Source organism: Podarcis pityusensis (genome assembly GCF_964106645.2).
Source record: "Podarcis pityusensis genome assembly, chromosome: 8".
Taxonomy (NCBI): domain Eukaryota; kingdom Metazoa; phylum Chordata; class Lepidosauria; order Squamata; family Lacertidae; genus Podarcis; species Podarcis pityusensis.
Genome location: NC_138033.1, coordinates 62,242,064 through 62,254,651, shown reverse-complemented (window position 1 = coordinate 62,254,651; position 12,588 = coordinate 62,242,064). Strand labels below are relative to the sequence as shown.

At 43.7% G+C, this 12,588-nt stretch overlaps 1 protein-coding gene across 3 annotated transcripts in view; it reads right to left on the bottom strand.

Moving 5' to 3' along the window:
- Nucleotides 1-5,551: 5,551 nt before the first annotated feature.
- Nucleotides 5,552-12,588, bottom strand: part of STARD8 (StAR related lipid transfer domain containing 8) — a 67,856-nt gene continuing 60,819 nt past the window's right edge. For all 3 annotated transcript variants that reach the window (XM_081017722.1, XM_081017721.1, XM_081017723.1), the window contains 6 exons: nt 12,055-12,265; nt 11,202-11,316; nt 9,943-10,167; nt 9,552-9,769; nt 8,632-8,808; nt 5,552-7,607 (listed from right to left, as the gene is read on the bottom strand). In XM_081017722.1, coding sequence (XP_080873848.1) covers nt 7,490-7,607; nt 8,632-8,808; nt 9,552-9,769; nt 9,943-10,167; nt 11,202-11,316; nt 12,055-12,265 — 1,064 coding nt within the window. In that variant the 3' untranslated portion in view covers nt 5,552-7,489. The remainder of the gene's footprint in view (nt 7,608-8,631; nt 8,809-9,551; nt 9,770-9,942; nt 10,168-11,201; nt 11,317-12,054; nt 12,266-12,588) is intronic.

Sequence of the window (12,588 nt, the reverse complement as noted above, 5' to 3'; positions counted from 1 at the left end):
GAGCTGCCTGAGCATTGAGAGATTGAGCTGTCAGTACTGCAGATTTGGATACTGTATATTGGAACTTGTAACAATCTGAGGGTATTGAGACTTTTTAAATTTGAAACATTCTTTTTGGAGACAAATAAGCACTGTCTGTAACAAAGTGACCATTTATAAACTCTGCTAAACATTTGTATCTGAAGGTTCTTGGATATTAAATTAGACTCTGAAAGACATTTTAAGCTCCCTCTAGAGGATTGGATTAAAACAGTGACTTTACATGTACATTTACTTTCGATTCCCTTGTTGTTTGCTTGCTCTGGGCCTTTCTATTCCCATGGGAATAACTCAGCGTGACCTTGACTGATAGATAACGTTGGAATGAGTGGCACAAGAAAAAGAGGGAGAGTTAGACAAACAACTTTAACAACTCTAACCTCAGCCTCGCAGACACGTAGATCATCTGTACCTACTTTGCCCTCAGAAGTAGAAGTTGAAGAAGTTGCCTTGTCACAGGCAAAAGAGGGAGAGGGTGAAGCAGAGCAGTTACAATTGGAAGATATGGCCTCAGGAGCATCTGTCTCTGTTCTAGACAAAATCTTTGAAAAATTGGAAGCTTTGGACAAGAAAGTAGATGTGCAATCAGCAAAGATTGACAAAAATACAGAATGTCTAAATAAATTAACCATACAAGTGGTACAGAATACACAAGCAATTGGACAGTTAACGGAGGCCTCAGCAGAAAATCGGAAATTGGCTGAGGATACCAGACAAAAATTGGAAAATTTAGAGCAAGAGGTAAGACCACTCACTAAACAAGTTGGGGAACATCAGATTTATCTTTCTATGATAGAACTGCGAAATCGTGAGAATAATTTGAGGATTAGATCATTACAAGAGGCAGAAGAAGGAAATCTAACTGAGTTTTTGACCAAAGAATTCTCCAAGTTCTGGAATTTGGAAGAAAAGGACTTTAAAATTGTGTCAGCTTTCAGACTTGGAAGATTCACAAAGAAGGAGAGGCCCAGAGACTGTTTGATAACATTGAGATCAAAGGAGGAAAGGGATAAGATTTTGGGCCTACACTACGGAAAGTCACTGGAGGTTTTGGATAGAAGAATTGAAATTTATAAAGATATTCCAAGACAACTGCTGGATCTTAGAGCCGCCTATTCTGAACTTGCTAAACTACTAAGGAGCAACGCAATTCCATTCAGGTGGGAATTCCCCCAAGGAATATCTTTTACCTTTAGAGGGAGAAAGGTTAAAGTTAGAACATTGGAAGAGAGAGACAAATTTTTGGTTACACACGGAGAGGACCTTCAAAAAGGAATTGAATTACCCCCTGGGCCTGGGGCAACGCCAGCATCAATACCAGCACCTGGGAAACCTGAAGATTCAGAGAAGATACCACCCCTGGAGAAATAACCAGATTAATTCAGGATGTCTCTGCAATTGCTGAGTTGGAATATTAATGGTTGTAACATTCCGGAAAAAAGGAAGAAAATATTTCACATATTAAAAAAAGAACAATTGGACATTATCTGTCTACAAGAAACACATGTGACGAGGCTCCACAGAAAAGTGTTAATAAATAAAAGATTGGGCCAGGAATTTGTATCGTCGGATAAAGTTAAGAAGAGAGGCGTGGTGATATATGCAAAAGAGAGCCTGTCACCCAAATTCTTATTTAAAGATGAACATGGAAGAATTTTGGCTATTGAGATACAATATCAAGGAGAGAAACTGTTGATATTAGGAATCTATGCACCTAATGAAGGGAAATCGGAATTTTACAAGAAGCTGCAGGAGACAATGCTGGACTATCTGGACTACAACAACATCATAATGATGGGAGATATGAATGGGGTCGTATCAACTAACATGGACAAGTCACAAAGTCAAAATGTTACAAAAGACGGCAGACTACCTAAAACCTTTTTTGAAATGACAGACAATATGGATTTGATTGACATCTGGAGGACAAAGAACCCACTAGGAAGAGAGGGAACATTCTTTTCTGAAGCCCAACTGACCTGGACAAGAATCGACCAAATATGGATTTCTAGAGGCCTGGCACCTAAGGTCAGAAAAGTGGAAATCTGCCCAAAGACCTGTTCCGACCATAATGCAGTAAAGATGGATATGACACTACTACCAACCGGATCCTTTAGATGGAAGATGAATGACAATTTGTTCAGAGATCAGGAAATTACCAAGAAGGCCCAAAAAGTTTTGAAGGATTACTTTGAGATAAATATGAATACTACGGTGGAAAAAAGAATCGTCTGGGACGCAAGCAAAGCTGTAATGAGGGGATTCTTGATACAACAGAATGCAGTAAAGAAAAGAACACAAAATGAGAAAAAAGATAAGATCTTGGATAAAATAAAAGAATTAGAGAAGAAATTAAGAGTGAATCCGAAGTCACAGCCAACTCTGAGAGAAATTAAACTTTATCAAACACAATATTCTAAACTGATAAATCAGGAAATTGAATGGAAGGTTAAATTAATGAAACAAAAAACGTTTGAGTCGGCGAATAAATGTGGAAAACTGCTAGCTTGGCAGTTGAAGAGAAGACAAAGATTAAATACGGTTACAAACTTAGAGGTTGATGGAAAAAACATCCAGAATCCAGTGGACATTAGAAAGTGTTTCCAGAGATACTTCAAAAAACTATACACCCAAGGGCCGCAAGACGAAGTTGAGATTAAACAATTTTTGGCAAAAAATGGACTATCTAAATTGTCACAAGAAAATAGGACAATCCTGAATTCTAAAATAACACGACAGGAGATTGAACAAGCCATTCAGAACATGCAACTCGGCAAATCTCCAGGGCCAGATGGGCTGACTTCCAAGTACTATAAGACATTAAAAGACTATTTGATACAACCTTTGATGGAGGTCAGCAATGAAATTATGGAGGGGAAGAGGGCACCGGAGTCGTGGAAGGAAGCGTTCATCACATTAATACCAAAGTCGGAAGCTGAAAAGACACAACTTAAGAACTATTGTCCCATCTCCCTTTTAAATGTGGATTACAAAATATTTGCAGACATTTTGGCAAGTAGATTTAAAAAAGTTTTAAATGAAGTAATTCATAAGGACCAGGCCGGCTTTCTCCCAGGTAGACATCTGTTTGCTAACACAAGGAACATTATTGACATTTTGGAACTTTTGCAAACAGATATAAACACAAAAGCAGTTTTAATTTTTATAGATGCGGAGAAGGCCTTTGACAATATCTCCTGGAAATTTATGATGGGAAATTTAAAAGAGATGGGAGTGGGACGGGGTTTTGAGAATGGGATTGAGGCGATATATTCAGAACAGAAAGCTAAATTGATAGTTAACAATGTGGTTACAGAAGAGTTCAAAATTGAAAAAGGGACACGACAAGGTTGCCCTATCTCCCCTTTGTTATTCATTTCGGTTCTGGAAGTGCTATTGAACATGATTAGAGGGGATCGGTTGGTGGAAGGAATTCAGGTCGGACAGAAACAATACAAACTAAAAGCCTTTGCAGATGACCTGGTTTTGACCCTGCAGAAGCCAGAGCCTAGTACGAAAAGAGTATTACAACTGATTAATGACTTTGGTCGGGTGGCTGGGTTTAAATTAAATAAACAGAAAACTAAGGTCTTGGGGAAAAATTTGACTGATACAGAGTCAGAACGGTTTCAGAATGAGACGGAACTTAATGTGGTTAAGAAAGTAAAATACCTAGGGGTAAACATAACAGCAAAAAATCTAAGTCTATTTAAGGACAATTATGAAAAATGTTGGACAGAAATTAAGAGAGACTTAGACAGTTGGTCAAAATTGAAACTTTCTTTGTTAGGCCGAATTGCTGCTATCAAGATGAATGTATTGCCAAGGATGTTGTTTTTATTTCAAACACTTCAGGTTTTGGACAAAAAGGAGTGCTTTCAGAAGTGGCAGAGAGATATTTCTAAGTTTGTCTGGCAGGGCAAAAAGCCCAGAATTAAGTTTAAGATACTAACTGACGCAAAACAAAGAGGGGGCTTTGCCCTGCCAGACCTAAAGCTGTATTATGAAGCCGCAGCGTTCTGCTGGCTAAAAGACTGGCTACTTCTTGAAGACACTGATGTGTTAGATCTGGAAGGGTTTAACAATACTTTTGGATGGCATGCATATTTATGGTATGACAAGGTTAAAGCAAATAAGGCCTTTAAGAACCATATTGTCAGAAAATCACTGTTTAATGTCTGGACAAAATATAAAGACTTGCTGGAAAATAAAACACCAAGGTGGCTTTCACCTCTGGAAGCTAAGGCCCGAAAAAGACCCAATATGGAGGCTAAATGGCCAAAATATTGGGAAATACTAGAAAAGGATGGAGATAATTGGAAATTGCAGAGCTTGGAGAAAATGAAAGACAAAGTGCGAGATTGGTTACATTACGCTCAGATTAAAGAAGTTTTTAAAAATGATAAGAAACTAGGGTTCCAGGTGGAGAAATCGAAACTAGAAACAGAATTGTTAGAACCAAAGATTAAGGTACTTTCAAGGATGTATAACTTGCTGTTGAAATGGAATACACAAGATGAAACGGTTAAATCGGCTATGATAAGGTGGGCACAGGACATTGGGTATAATATCATGTTTGAGGACTGGGAAAGGTTGTGGAGTAATGGATTGAAATTTACTGCATGTAACGCTCTGAAAGAAAATGTAATGAAAATGATTTATAGATGGTATATGACCCCAGTCAAACTTGCAAAAATTTACCACCTGTCTGATAATAAGTGTTGGAAATGTAAAGAGTGTGAGGGAACGTTCTTCCACCTCTGGTGGACTTGCCCTAAAGTGAAGGCGTTCTGGGAAATGATTTATAATGAATTGAAAAAGGTATTTAAATATACCTTCACTAAGAAACCAGAGGCTTTCCTTTTGGGTATTGTCGGCCAAGGGGTGGTAAAGAAGGACCAGACATTTTTTATGTATGCAACAACAGCAGCAAGGATACTTCTCGCAAAATACTGGAAAACTCAAGATCTACCCACACTGGAAGAATGGCAGATGCAACTGATAGACTACATGGAACTGGCCGAAATGACCGGCAGAATTCGTGACCTGGGAGAAGAGAGGATTGAGGAGGATTGGAAGAAATTTAAGAATTATTTACAAAAACATTGTAATTTGAGCGAATGCTAAATAAGATGCTAGACCAAAATAACTGAGCACCACTAAACTTAGAAGTTTTTTAAGAAAATAAGTAAGACTGTGAAAACTTAACTCCTTTCGAGAACTATAAGATTATGAAACATAGAAGGGACATAAGAATCTAAATAAGATGATAAATTGCTGACAAAATGTTATAACGATGAAAGTGGGAGCGGGAGATGTGAGGAAGTCCAAAGAAAATGTGAAACTACGTTAAAACAAATGTTATATTGTTTATTATGTTTATTTCTATTGTAAAACCCAATAAATTGCTTTTAAAAAAAATATATTTGTGGGACCTGCCTTATTCCTGTAATTTTGTTTTTAACACTGTCTTTTAGGTGTTGTAATAATCATATTCATCAGCAGCCAGTGACCAGGTTAGTACTTTATTTATTACACAGAGACAGGGAGTTTCCTCTCTCCTCTTGACACCCCGCAACGGCTTTAGTACAAAAAAACCTTTAAATACAAAATACGCTTCTTCCTCTTGCACACACACACATACATACAAACACACACCTCTGTCCAAATGCTCTCCCACTCAAGTTATATATTAAATATTACAACTGTACAATATTTATAGCTGCGAGAGGAAAAATTGATTAGAGAAATAACAGCCCCACCCCCAAGGTATTAGTAAGACAAAAAATACCCCCACAAATGTTACATCAGTTATTTCTATTTGAGTTCACAGAATCCAAAGAATGTAGAGTTGGAAGGTACCCCCAAGTTTCATCTAGTCTGACCCCCTGCGATGCAGGAATCACAGCTAAAGAATCCCTGACAGTGGGCCATCCAACCTCGGTTTAAAAACCTCCAATGATTTATAGAACCATGGGATTGTAAGAGTTGGAAGGATTCCCCCAAAAGTCACTAGTCTGATCCTCTGCAGTGCAAGAGTTGACAAGAGCCGTTGAATTGATCACCCGCAGAACAGACACCGTTAGATCTCTAACAAAAATTGGAAAAGTTTTCATGCCTTCCAGTTGGAATGCTGCCTAGTCAGTTGGACCACCGGTTATGGAGAAATAAAATAAAAACTGGGTTACTTACAGGCCAAGGTTAGCCAATGTCAAACTATTGATTTAGAAAGATCAGAGGACCACAGCCATCTGATGGAGGATGCAGTGATGTCTCTTTTCCTCCACCCAACCCCCACTGGAATCATGTAGCTGGCATTCAAGAGCAAGACATGTGTCCTCAGGACACAAGACCCCAGGCTTTGGTCATACTCATCTGCATCCGTCGCCCTTTGGTTTTGCCAAGAATAGCATCAAATCTCTCTGAGCCAATGGGCTCTTTGTCATGTTAAGTGAAAGGCCTCCGGTGCAAAAGTGGAAACACCTGGACTTAGTTTCCAGTTCTGTGCCACTCATGTGATAAGAATCATAGGGTTGGAAAGGACCCTGAGGGTCATCTAAGCGCAACCCCCTGCCATGCAGGAATGATGGCAGCAAATAGGAATAATGTAATATTTTTCTGGCTCCCTCTCTCCCTCTCCTACACACGTACATACCCTCTTGCCCCCATGTGCTACAACACGGCTGTTCATCCTGCAATGCCTCCTACACACACTTGTCCACCAACTAACCTTCCCTGTTCCCTGCAGCGTCATCCCCTGACTCCTGTAGACAACTTTGCCCTCCTCTGGCATCCCTCTGCACGCCATCTCCATCAATCCTGCCGTCACAGAATCACAGAACTGTAGAGTTGAGAGAAGGGACCTCGAGGGTCATCAGTTCCAACCCAGAACTAGTTTATTTAGCTGGATCAGACAGTTGGGTTCACCTAGCCTAGGACTGCCTTCCTTTGGCTGGTGGTGGACCTCCTTGCCAGCCCACAACCTTAGAAGATTTGCAGGTAGAGATGCTCCTCACCCACCTCCACCCCTGTGGCCCAGCTCTTCTCCTTTCCCCTGAAATTGTAGAATTGGAAGGGACCCCAAGGGTTATCCAATCCAACCCCCTGCAATGCAGGAATCACAGCTAAATGGGTATCTGGATGCTGGATCCATTGGTGGTGTGGGGAGTTGGTGGGTGGATGGACAGCCCTCAGAGGCTTTGAGAAGGAACCTCCAAGATGGCTTCCCAGACATGAAGCACTCTGCTCAACCAGGAAAGGGCACCGTCACGAACGGAGACCTTTCTGCTCCTCGGGGCAGCTCAGCCTTGTAGAGCTGACGTTTCTGGACAGGAGGGGCAGAGGCTGCTCAGTTCGCAGGTGTTCGGGCACCTGGAAAAGCTCCTCCCCTCTAGCGAAGGCTGAAGCCACTCCACATTCCAAGAGTGTCCAAGAGCGCCAGAAGCCCCCTTCAGATCTTTGTCTCTGGACCACTTGGGTCGAGTGCTGGGAAAGAGTCTCGGATCCTGGCCAGCTCCATGGCGCAGAGGCGGCCGAAAACTTTGCTGTACCAGTCTGGAGACCGTCCCCTGGAAAGACAAAAGAGCAACAGGTTAGCGGGGGACATCTTCCACGCTGCACAAGCGGAATTCCCTGTTCATTGATACTGAGACTCCATCGAAGTCTCAGGAGGAGTAGGAAGATGCCCAGGCAATCTGCAAGGGCTTTAGCTGTTGGACAGTGGAACGGACTTGGTGGAGGACTCTCCTTTGTTGGAGGGTTAAAAAAACAAACAAAAAACCTGTTTTTATTTATTTTCATGGTACAGACGATAAATTTTGAGAAAACAGTTGTTACAACAGTAAACAACAAGTAACTTGTCCTGATAAAATGGCAGACTTTTATCATGCCATGCGTTAAAAGTTTCATTTGGCTGGGTGGATTCCTGCCACAGTCCGAACTATTTATGTATTCAATAAACATTTGCCATGTGTTATAAAAGGAATATGGATTGTGTTTGGCGCTCTCACTTGGCATGTCAGTTTCTCAGCCAATGCTGTTGATCATACTCTGTTATACCAATAATCAATGTTCAGCCCATCACTGGTTTTCCAACATCTATCTCCATACGAGCAGCAGTCAATAGAAAGGCTAAGGGGTCACCTTTAGGATAATCATGAGAGCCAGTGTGGTGTAGTGGTTAAGAGCGGTAGTCTCGTAATCTGGGGAACCGGGTTCGTGTCTCCGCTCCTCCACATGCAGCTGCTGGGTGACCTTGGGCCAGTCACACTTCTCTGAAGTCTCTCAGCCCCACTCACCTCACAGAGTGTTTGTTGTGGGGGAGGAAGGGAAAGGAGAATGTTAGCTGCTTTGAGACTCCTTCAGGTAGTGATAAAGCGGGATATCAAATCCAAACTCTTCTTCAGACAGGATCCTAAGCCTAAGTAGTGAAAGTGCAGGGGACACTTTTTAAAGCTGAGGTCAGATGGCCATCCGCCAGGGATGCTTTAACTGAGATTCCTGCAACAGGTTAGCAGGGGGCATCTTCCACACTTGGGGGTCCCTTTCAATTCTACAATTTTATGATTCTGTAGGCTTGGCCGGACAGCTCACCTGAGATCTGCGCGGCAGATATGGGTCACTCTGGAGCGCCCCATACCACAGGGCTCCATTAAGTACTGGGAGGTCAGGACCACTGCCCGGACCCCACCTTCCAGGGGCAACGTCTTATGGTCCAGGGATAAGGACACGAGGAGGCAGCCTCCTCGGGGCAGGTCTGAGCGCCATTTTCTGCAAAGGAAAAACAAAACAAAATGGGTGAGCAGGAACATTCAGGCTGTGGATCATTAGGATAGGAACTGACAAGAAAACTGCCAATATCATTATACAAATCTATGGTGCAACCACATTTGGAATCCTGGGTGCAGTTCCAGTTGTCTCATCCCCTTGATCATTTCGGTTGCTCTTTCCTGAACCTTTTCCAACTCTGCAATATCCTTTTCGTTTTAAAATCCATTTTTATTAAAGATTTACAAGAACATCTTTAATAAAAATGAATTTAAAAACGAAAAGGATATTGCAGAGTTGGAAAGGTTCAGGAAAGAGCAACTGAAATTATCAAAGGGGTTGGAGGAAATCCCCTAAGAGGAAAGGTTGGGACTTTTCAGTTTAGAAGAAACACAAGTGAAAGGCGACATAATAGGAGTTCATAGAAGTAGGTGTGGCATGGAGAAATGGACAGAGAAATTTTTCCTCCCTCTCTCTCTCTCTCTTATAACACTAGAACTCATGGACATTCGATGAAGCTGAATGTTGGAAGGTTCAGGCTAGAAAAAAGGAAAAGAAAAAGAAAAACTTCTTTGCACAGCGCAATTGTTAAACTATGGAACTTGCTCCTACAGGAGGCACGGATGTCCGCTAACCTAGATGGCTTTAAAAGAGGATTTCCTCAGTGTTCAGAGGTAGCAATGCTGGCTAGCGAACGGCCTCTGAGTTGGGGTAAGGGAGATGCACTGATATTTCCTGGCTCTCACCGGAGGACGAGGAAGTCTCGCCGTGGGTGGGGCGCCATGCTGTCTGTCACATAGTGGTAGACCTCCGTGTTGTGGTCCAGGGTCTCCATCACTTTCTCCTGCAGGAGGTCTTCGTCCCACAGGCGCCGTTCCCGGAGCACCCTCTGAAGCACTGCCTGAGGGGGTGCCTCTACTTCCGTGGACACCTTCCACAGGCGCAGGGGGTGGACATCCCCCACCTGAGCAGACAGGGAGGCAAGGTGTCATTCTGTAGAATCACGGAGTTGCGGCACTGGAAGGGACCCTAAGGGTCATCCAGCCCAACCCTCTGCAAGGCAGCAATCTCAGCTCAAGGACTCCCAGGTTCCACCTCTTGCAATGGAGGAGAGTCCAGCCTCACATCTCCTCTTACCTTCTTGCACGAGATCTCCGTGTTGAGGGGTCCAGGCATGCCAAGCCACCCCTTGAAGCGGTCGAAGGACTCCTTGAGCAGGCTTTGGATACTGACTTCCAAGTCAATCCGTGAATCCCGACCTTCCCCCTGCAGGCTCCGGCCCATCAGCTCAGAGAAGGAGAGAGGCTGGGTGTCCGCTGCCAAGTAGGAGTTGCAAAGCTGGAGCATCACGTCCTGGGGGATCTGGAAAAGCAAAGGCATGGTTGTTAGGAGATGTGGGCAGAGACCGGATCCCTGCAAAAACAGGGATCCCCTGGGAAATCATGCTGGGTGCGCAATGGTTGTCCGAATCTTTCCCATATAGGTCAAAGGAAGCTAAGGAGGGGAATGGAGGGCTGATCTAATCAGAGCAAATGCAGCAGCTCATGGACATTTTGGGAGCCAGGTAAATTTTGCACACAGGTTTCCCACAGGCATCTGATTGGCCACTGTGAGAACAGGATGTTGGGCCAGATGGGCCTCTGGCCTAATCCAGCATGTCTCTTCTGATGTTCTTAAATAATATTATCATTACTACTACTACTACTACAACAACAACAACAACTACTACTATTATTACTATTATTATTAATATTCCAAAAACAGGTCCTACATAATTCTGCAAAATGCAGTGTTAACAAACAGGATCTGATGACAGTAAACATAGTCCATACACAATTACCGCAGAAAGAGAAACAGGTACAAAATAAAGCCAAAATAAACAAACCACAGGCATGTGAGTGCGTGGAAAGTAGAGACAGGAACTATTTATAGCAGTAGGCATAATGCTTAAACAAGACAGGGTTGCAAAGCATGGACCCTATTATATCAAGGGAAAGTAATTTAAGTATTCAAATGCCCTGGGTTACTATAGCAGCCAAATTCGTTCGTAGTCCAAAGGGGATCCTGGGCCATGTTCCTCCTTGCTTACAAATGAAATAAAGTCAGATCAAACAAGTACAAAACCGTCCTTTTTTTTTCTCTGGCCGCCAAAGGACTCTCAGCTTATTGGTTAGTTGTCCGTCCCCCCCAGACAGGGCAATATCCCACACTTTAGTGTGTCAAATAGTAGAATTGACCCTGTCTAAGTTTCTCCAAAATTGAGGGATGGTCATTCCAGCTGCTATAAGCGGGTGCACTGTCAGTCTTTATCATGCAAATTTCGGTTACCCTCTTAAAAGTGCTAATTGAGAAGTTGGAATGACAACAACAACAAAGCCTGAGCCGAGGGCCAGTACCTGAAATAGTTTCTTGCAGTCCGTGATCATGTGGGAGAGGCCTTGGGTGGCTGCCAGGTTTTCATTCAGGTCCTTGTGGTCCGGTTTGCCCATCGTGGCTCGCTTGTGAATCATCCTGACCAGGGTGAGGAGGGGAGAGGAGACAGGAGATAAGGGGAAAGAGCTTTGAGGGAAACGTTTGGTAATTCAGCACATGGGCGTAAGGCAACCCATGTCAGAAGTGTTGTATTTTTGGCGAATTTCCTAAAAAATTGCTCCAAAACTTCATTTTTTGAGCAAAAAAAGCTCAAAAACCTTTTGTGTCTGGATTTTGAAATAGGACAACCCTATTTAATAAAACCCCTTAGGTACTGTTTTCTAACCACCTGGTGACCAAGACAAAGAACAACCTGCCCCTCTTTCTTTAAAAAAAGTTTGGCGCATGAAACTCTTGCACAATTGCCATGAATCAGCCAAAGCCTTTCTGTATGCCATGAGAGGGCCACCCAGAATTCCCAGCAGCAGGGGCCTTCCATGGAGGGAGGCTGTTGCATCTCAGATGCGTGACAATCAATGGGGAGCCTAGGTGCTGGGGACATGCTGGGGGTGGGAAGGAGCTGTGGGCAAAGTTTGCAGAATCCCCGAACTGTAGGGATCCCCAAGGGTCATCCATCCCAACCCCCTCCAATGTAGGAACCACGGCGCACCACTGCATAGGATGGCCTTGTTTCTTAGAGAGAGCCTCAGGTGTTGCAGAACCCCGCAACCTGCTGAGCCTGCCTTAGGTGATGCCCGCAGCCAGGTGCCCGCAGGTAAGAGCAAAGAGAGAGGAGAGATCTGCAGTGCCTGGCTTTGTGGTTACCCACTGCCTTACCTGGGAGAAGTGCTCTCTTTCCTGGAGACGTTGAGGTGGAAAACAGAGGGGGCCAGGCAGACCGCCAGGTTTCCGGCTGTCATCTGGTTCTCCTGGGCAGAGGCCACGTCACTCAGGAAGTAGAGCAATGTTTGCAGCACCTCCCGGTTCTCGTCGGGCATCAGAGCAATGGCTGCCTGCACCGTCGGCAGACGCTGGTCCTTCGGCACAACTGGGAGGAGGAGGAAGAGGAGGAAGAGGAGGATGTCAGGGCTGGATCCCCAAACCCCATTCCAAAATCCAAAACCCAGATCACCTACGCCCGTCAGTGGTGCTTGGATCTGCTTCCTTGGTCCTGTTTCTGGTCATCAAGGGACAAATAACCTGCCAGACTGGACCACAGCCGGGAAGATTTATGCTCAGAGATGGAAAGAAGATTCTGTACCAACCAAGAAGGAGTGGCAGACTAAACGAACGGACTATGCCGAAATGGCAAATCTTATGGGAGCAATAAGGAACCAAGCAGGGGAAAACTTTATCAAAGACCGGGGGAAA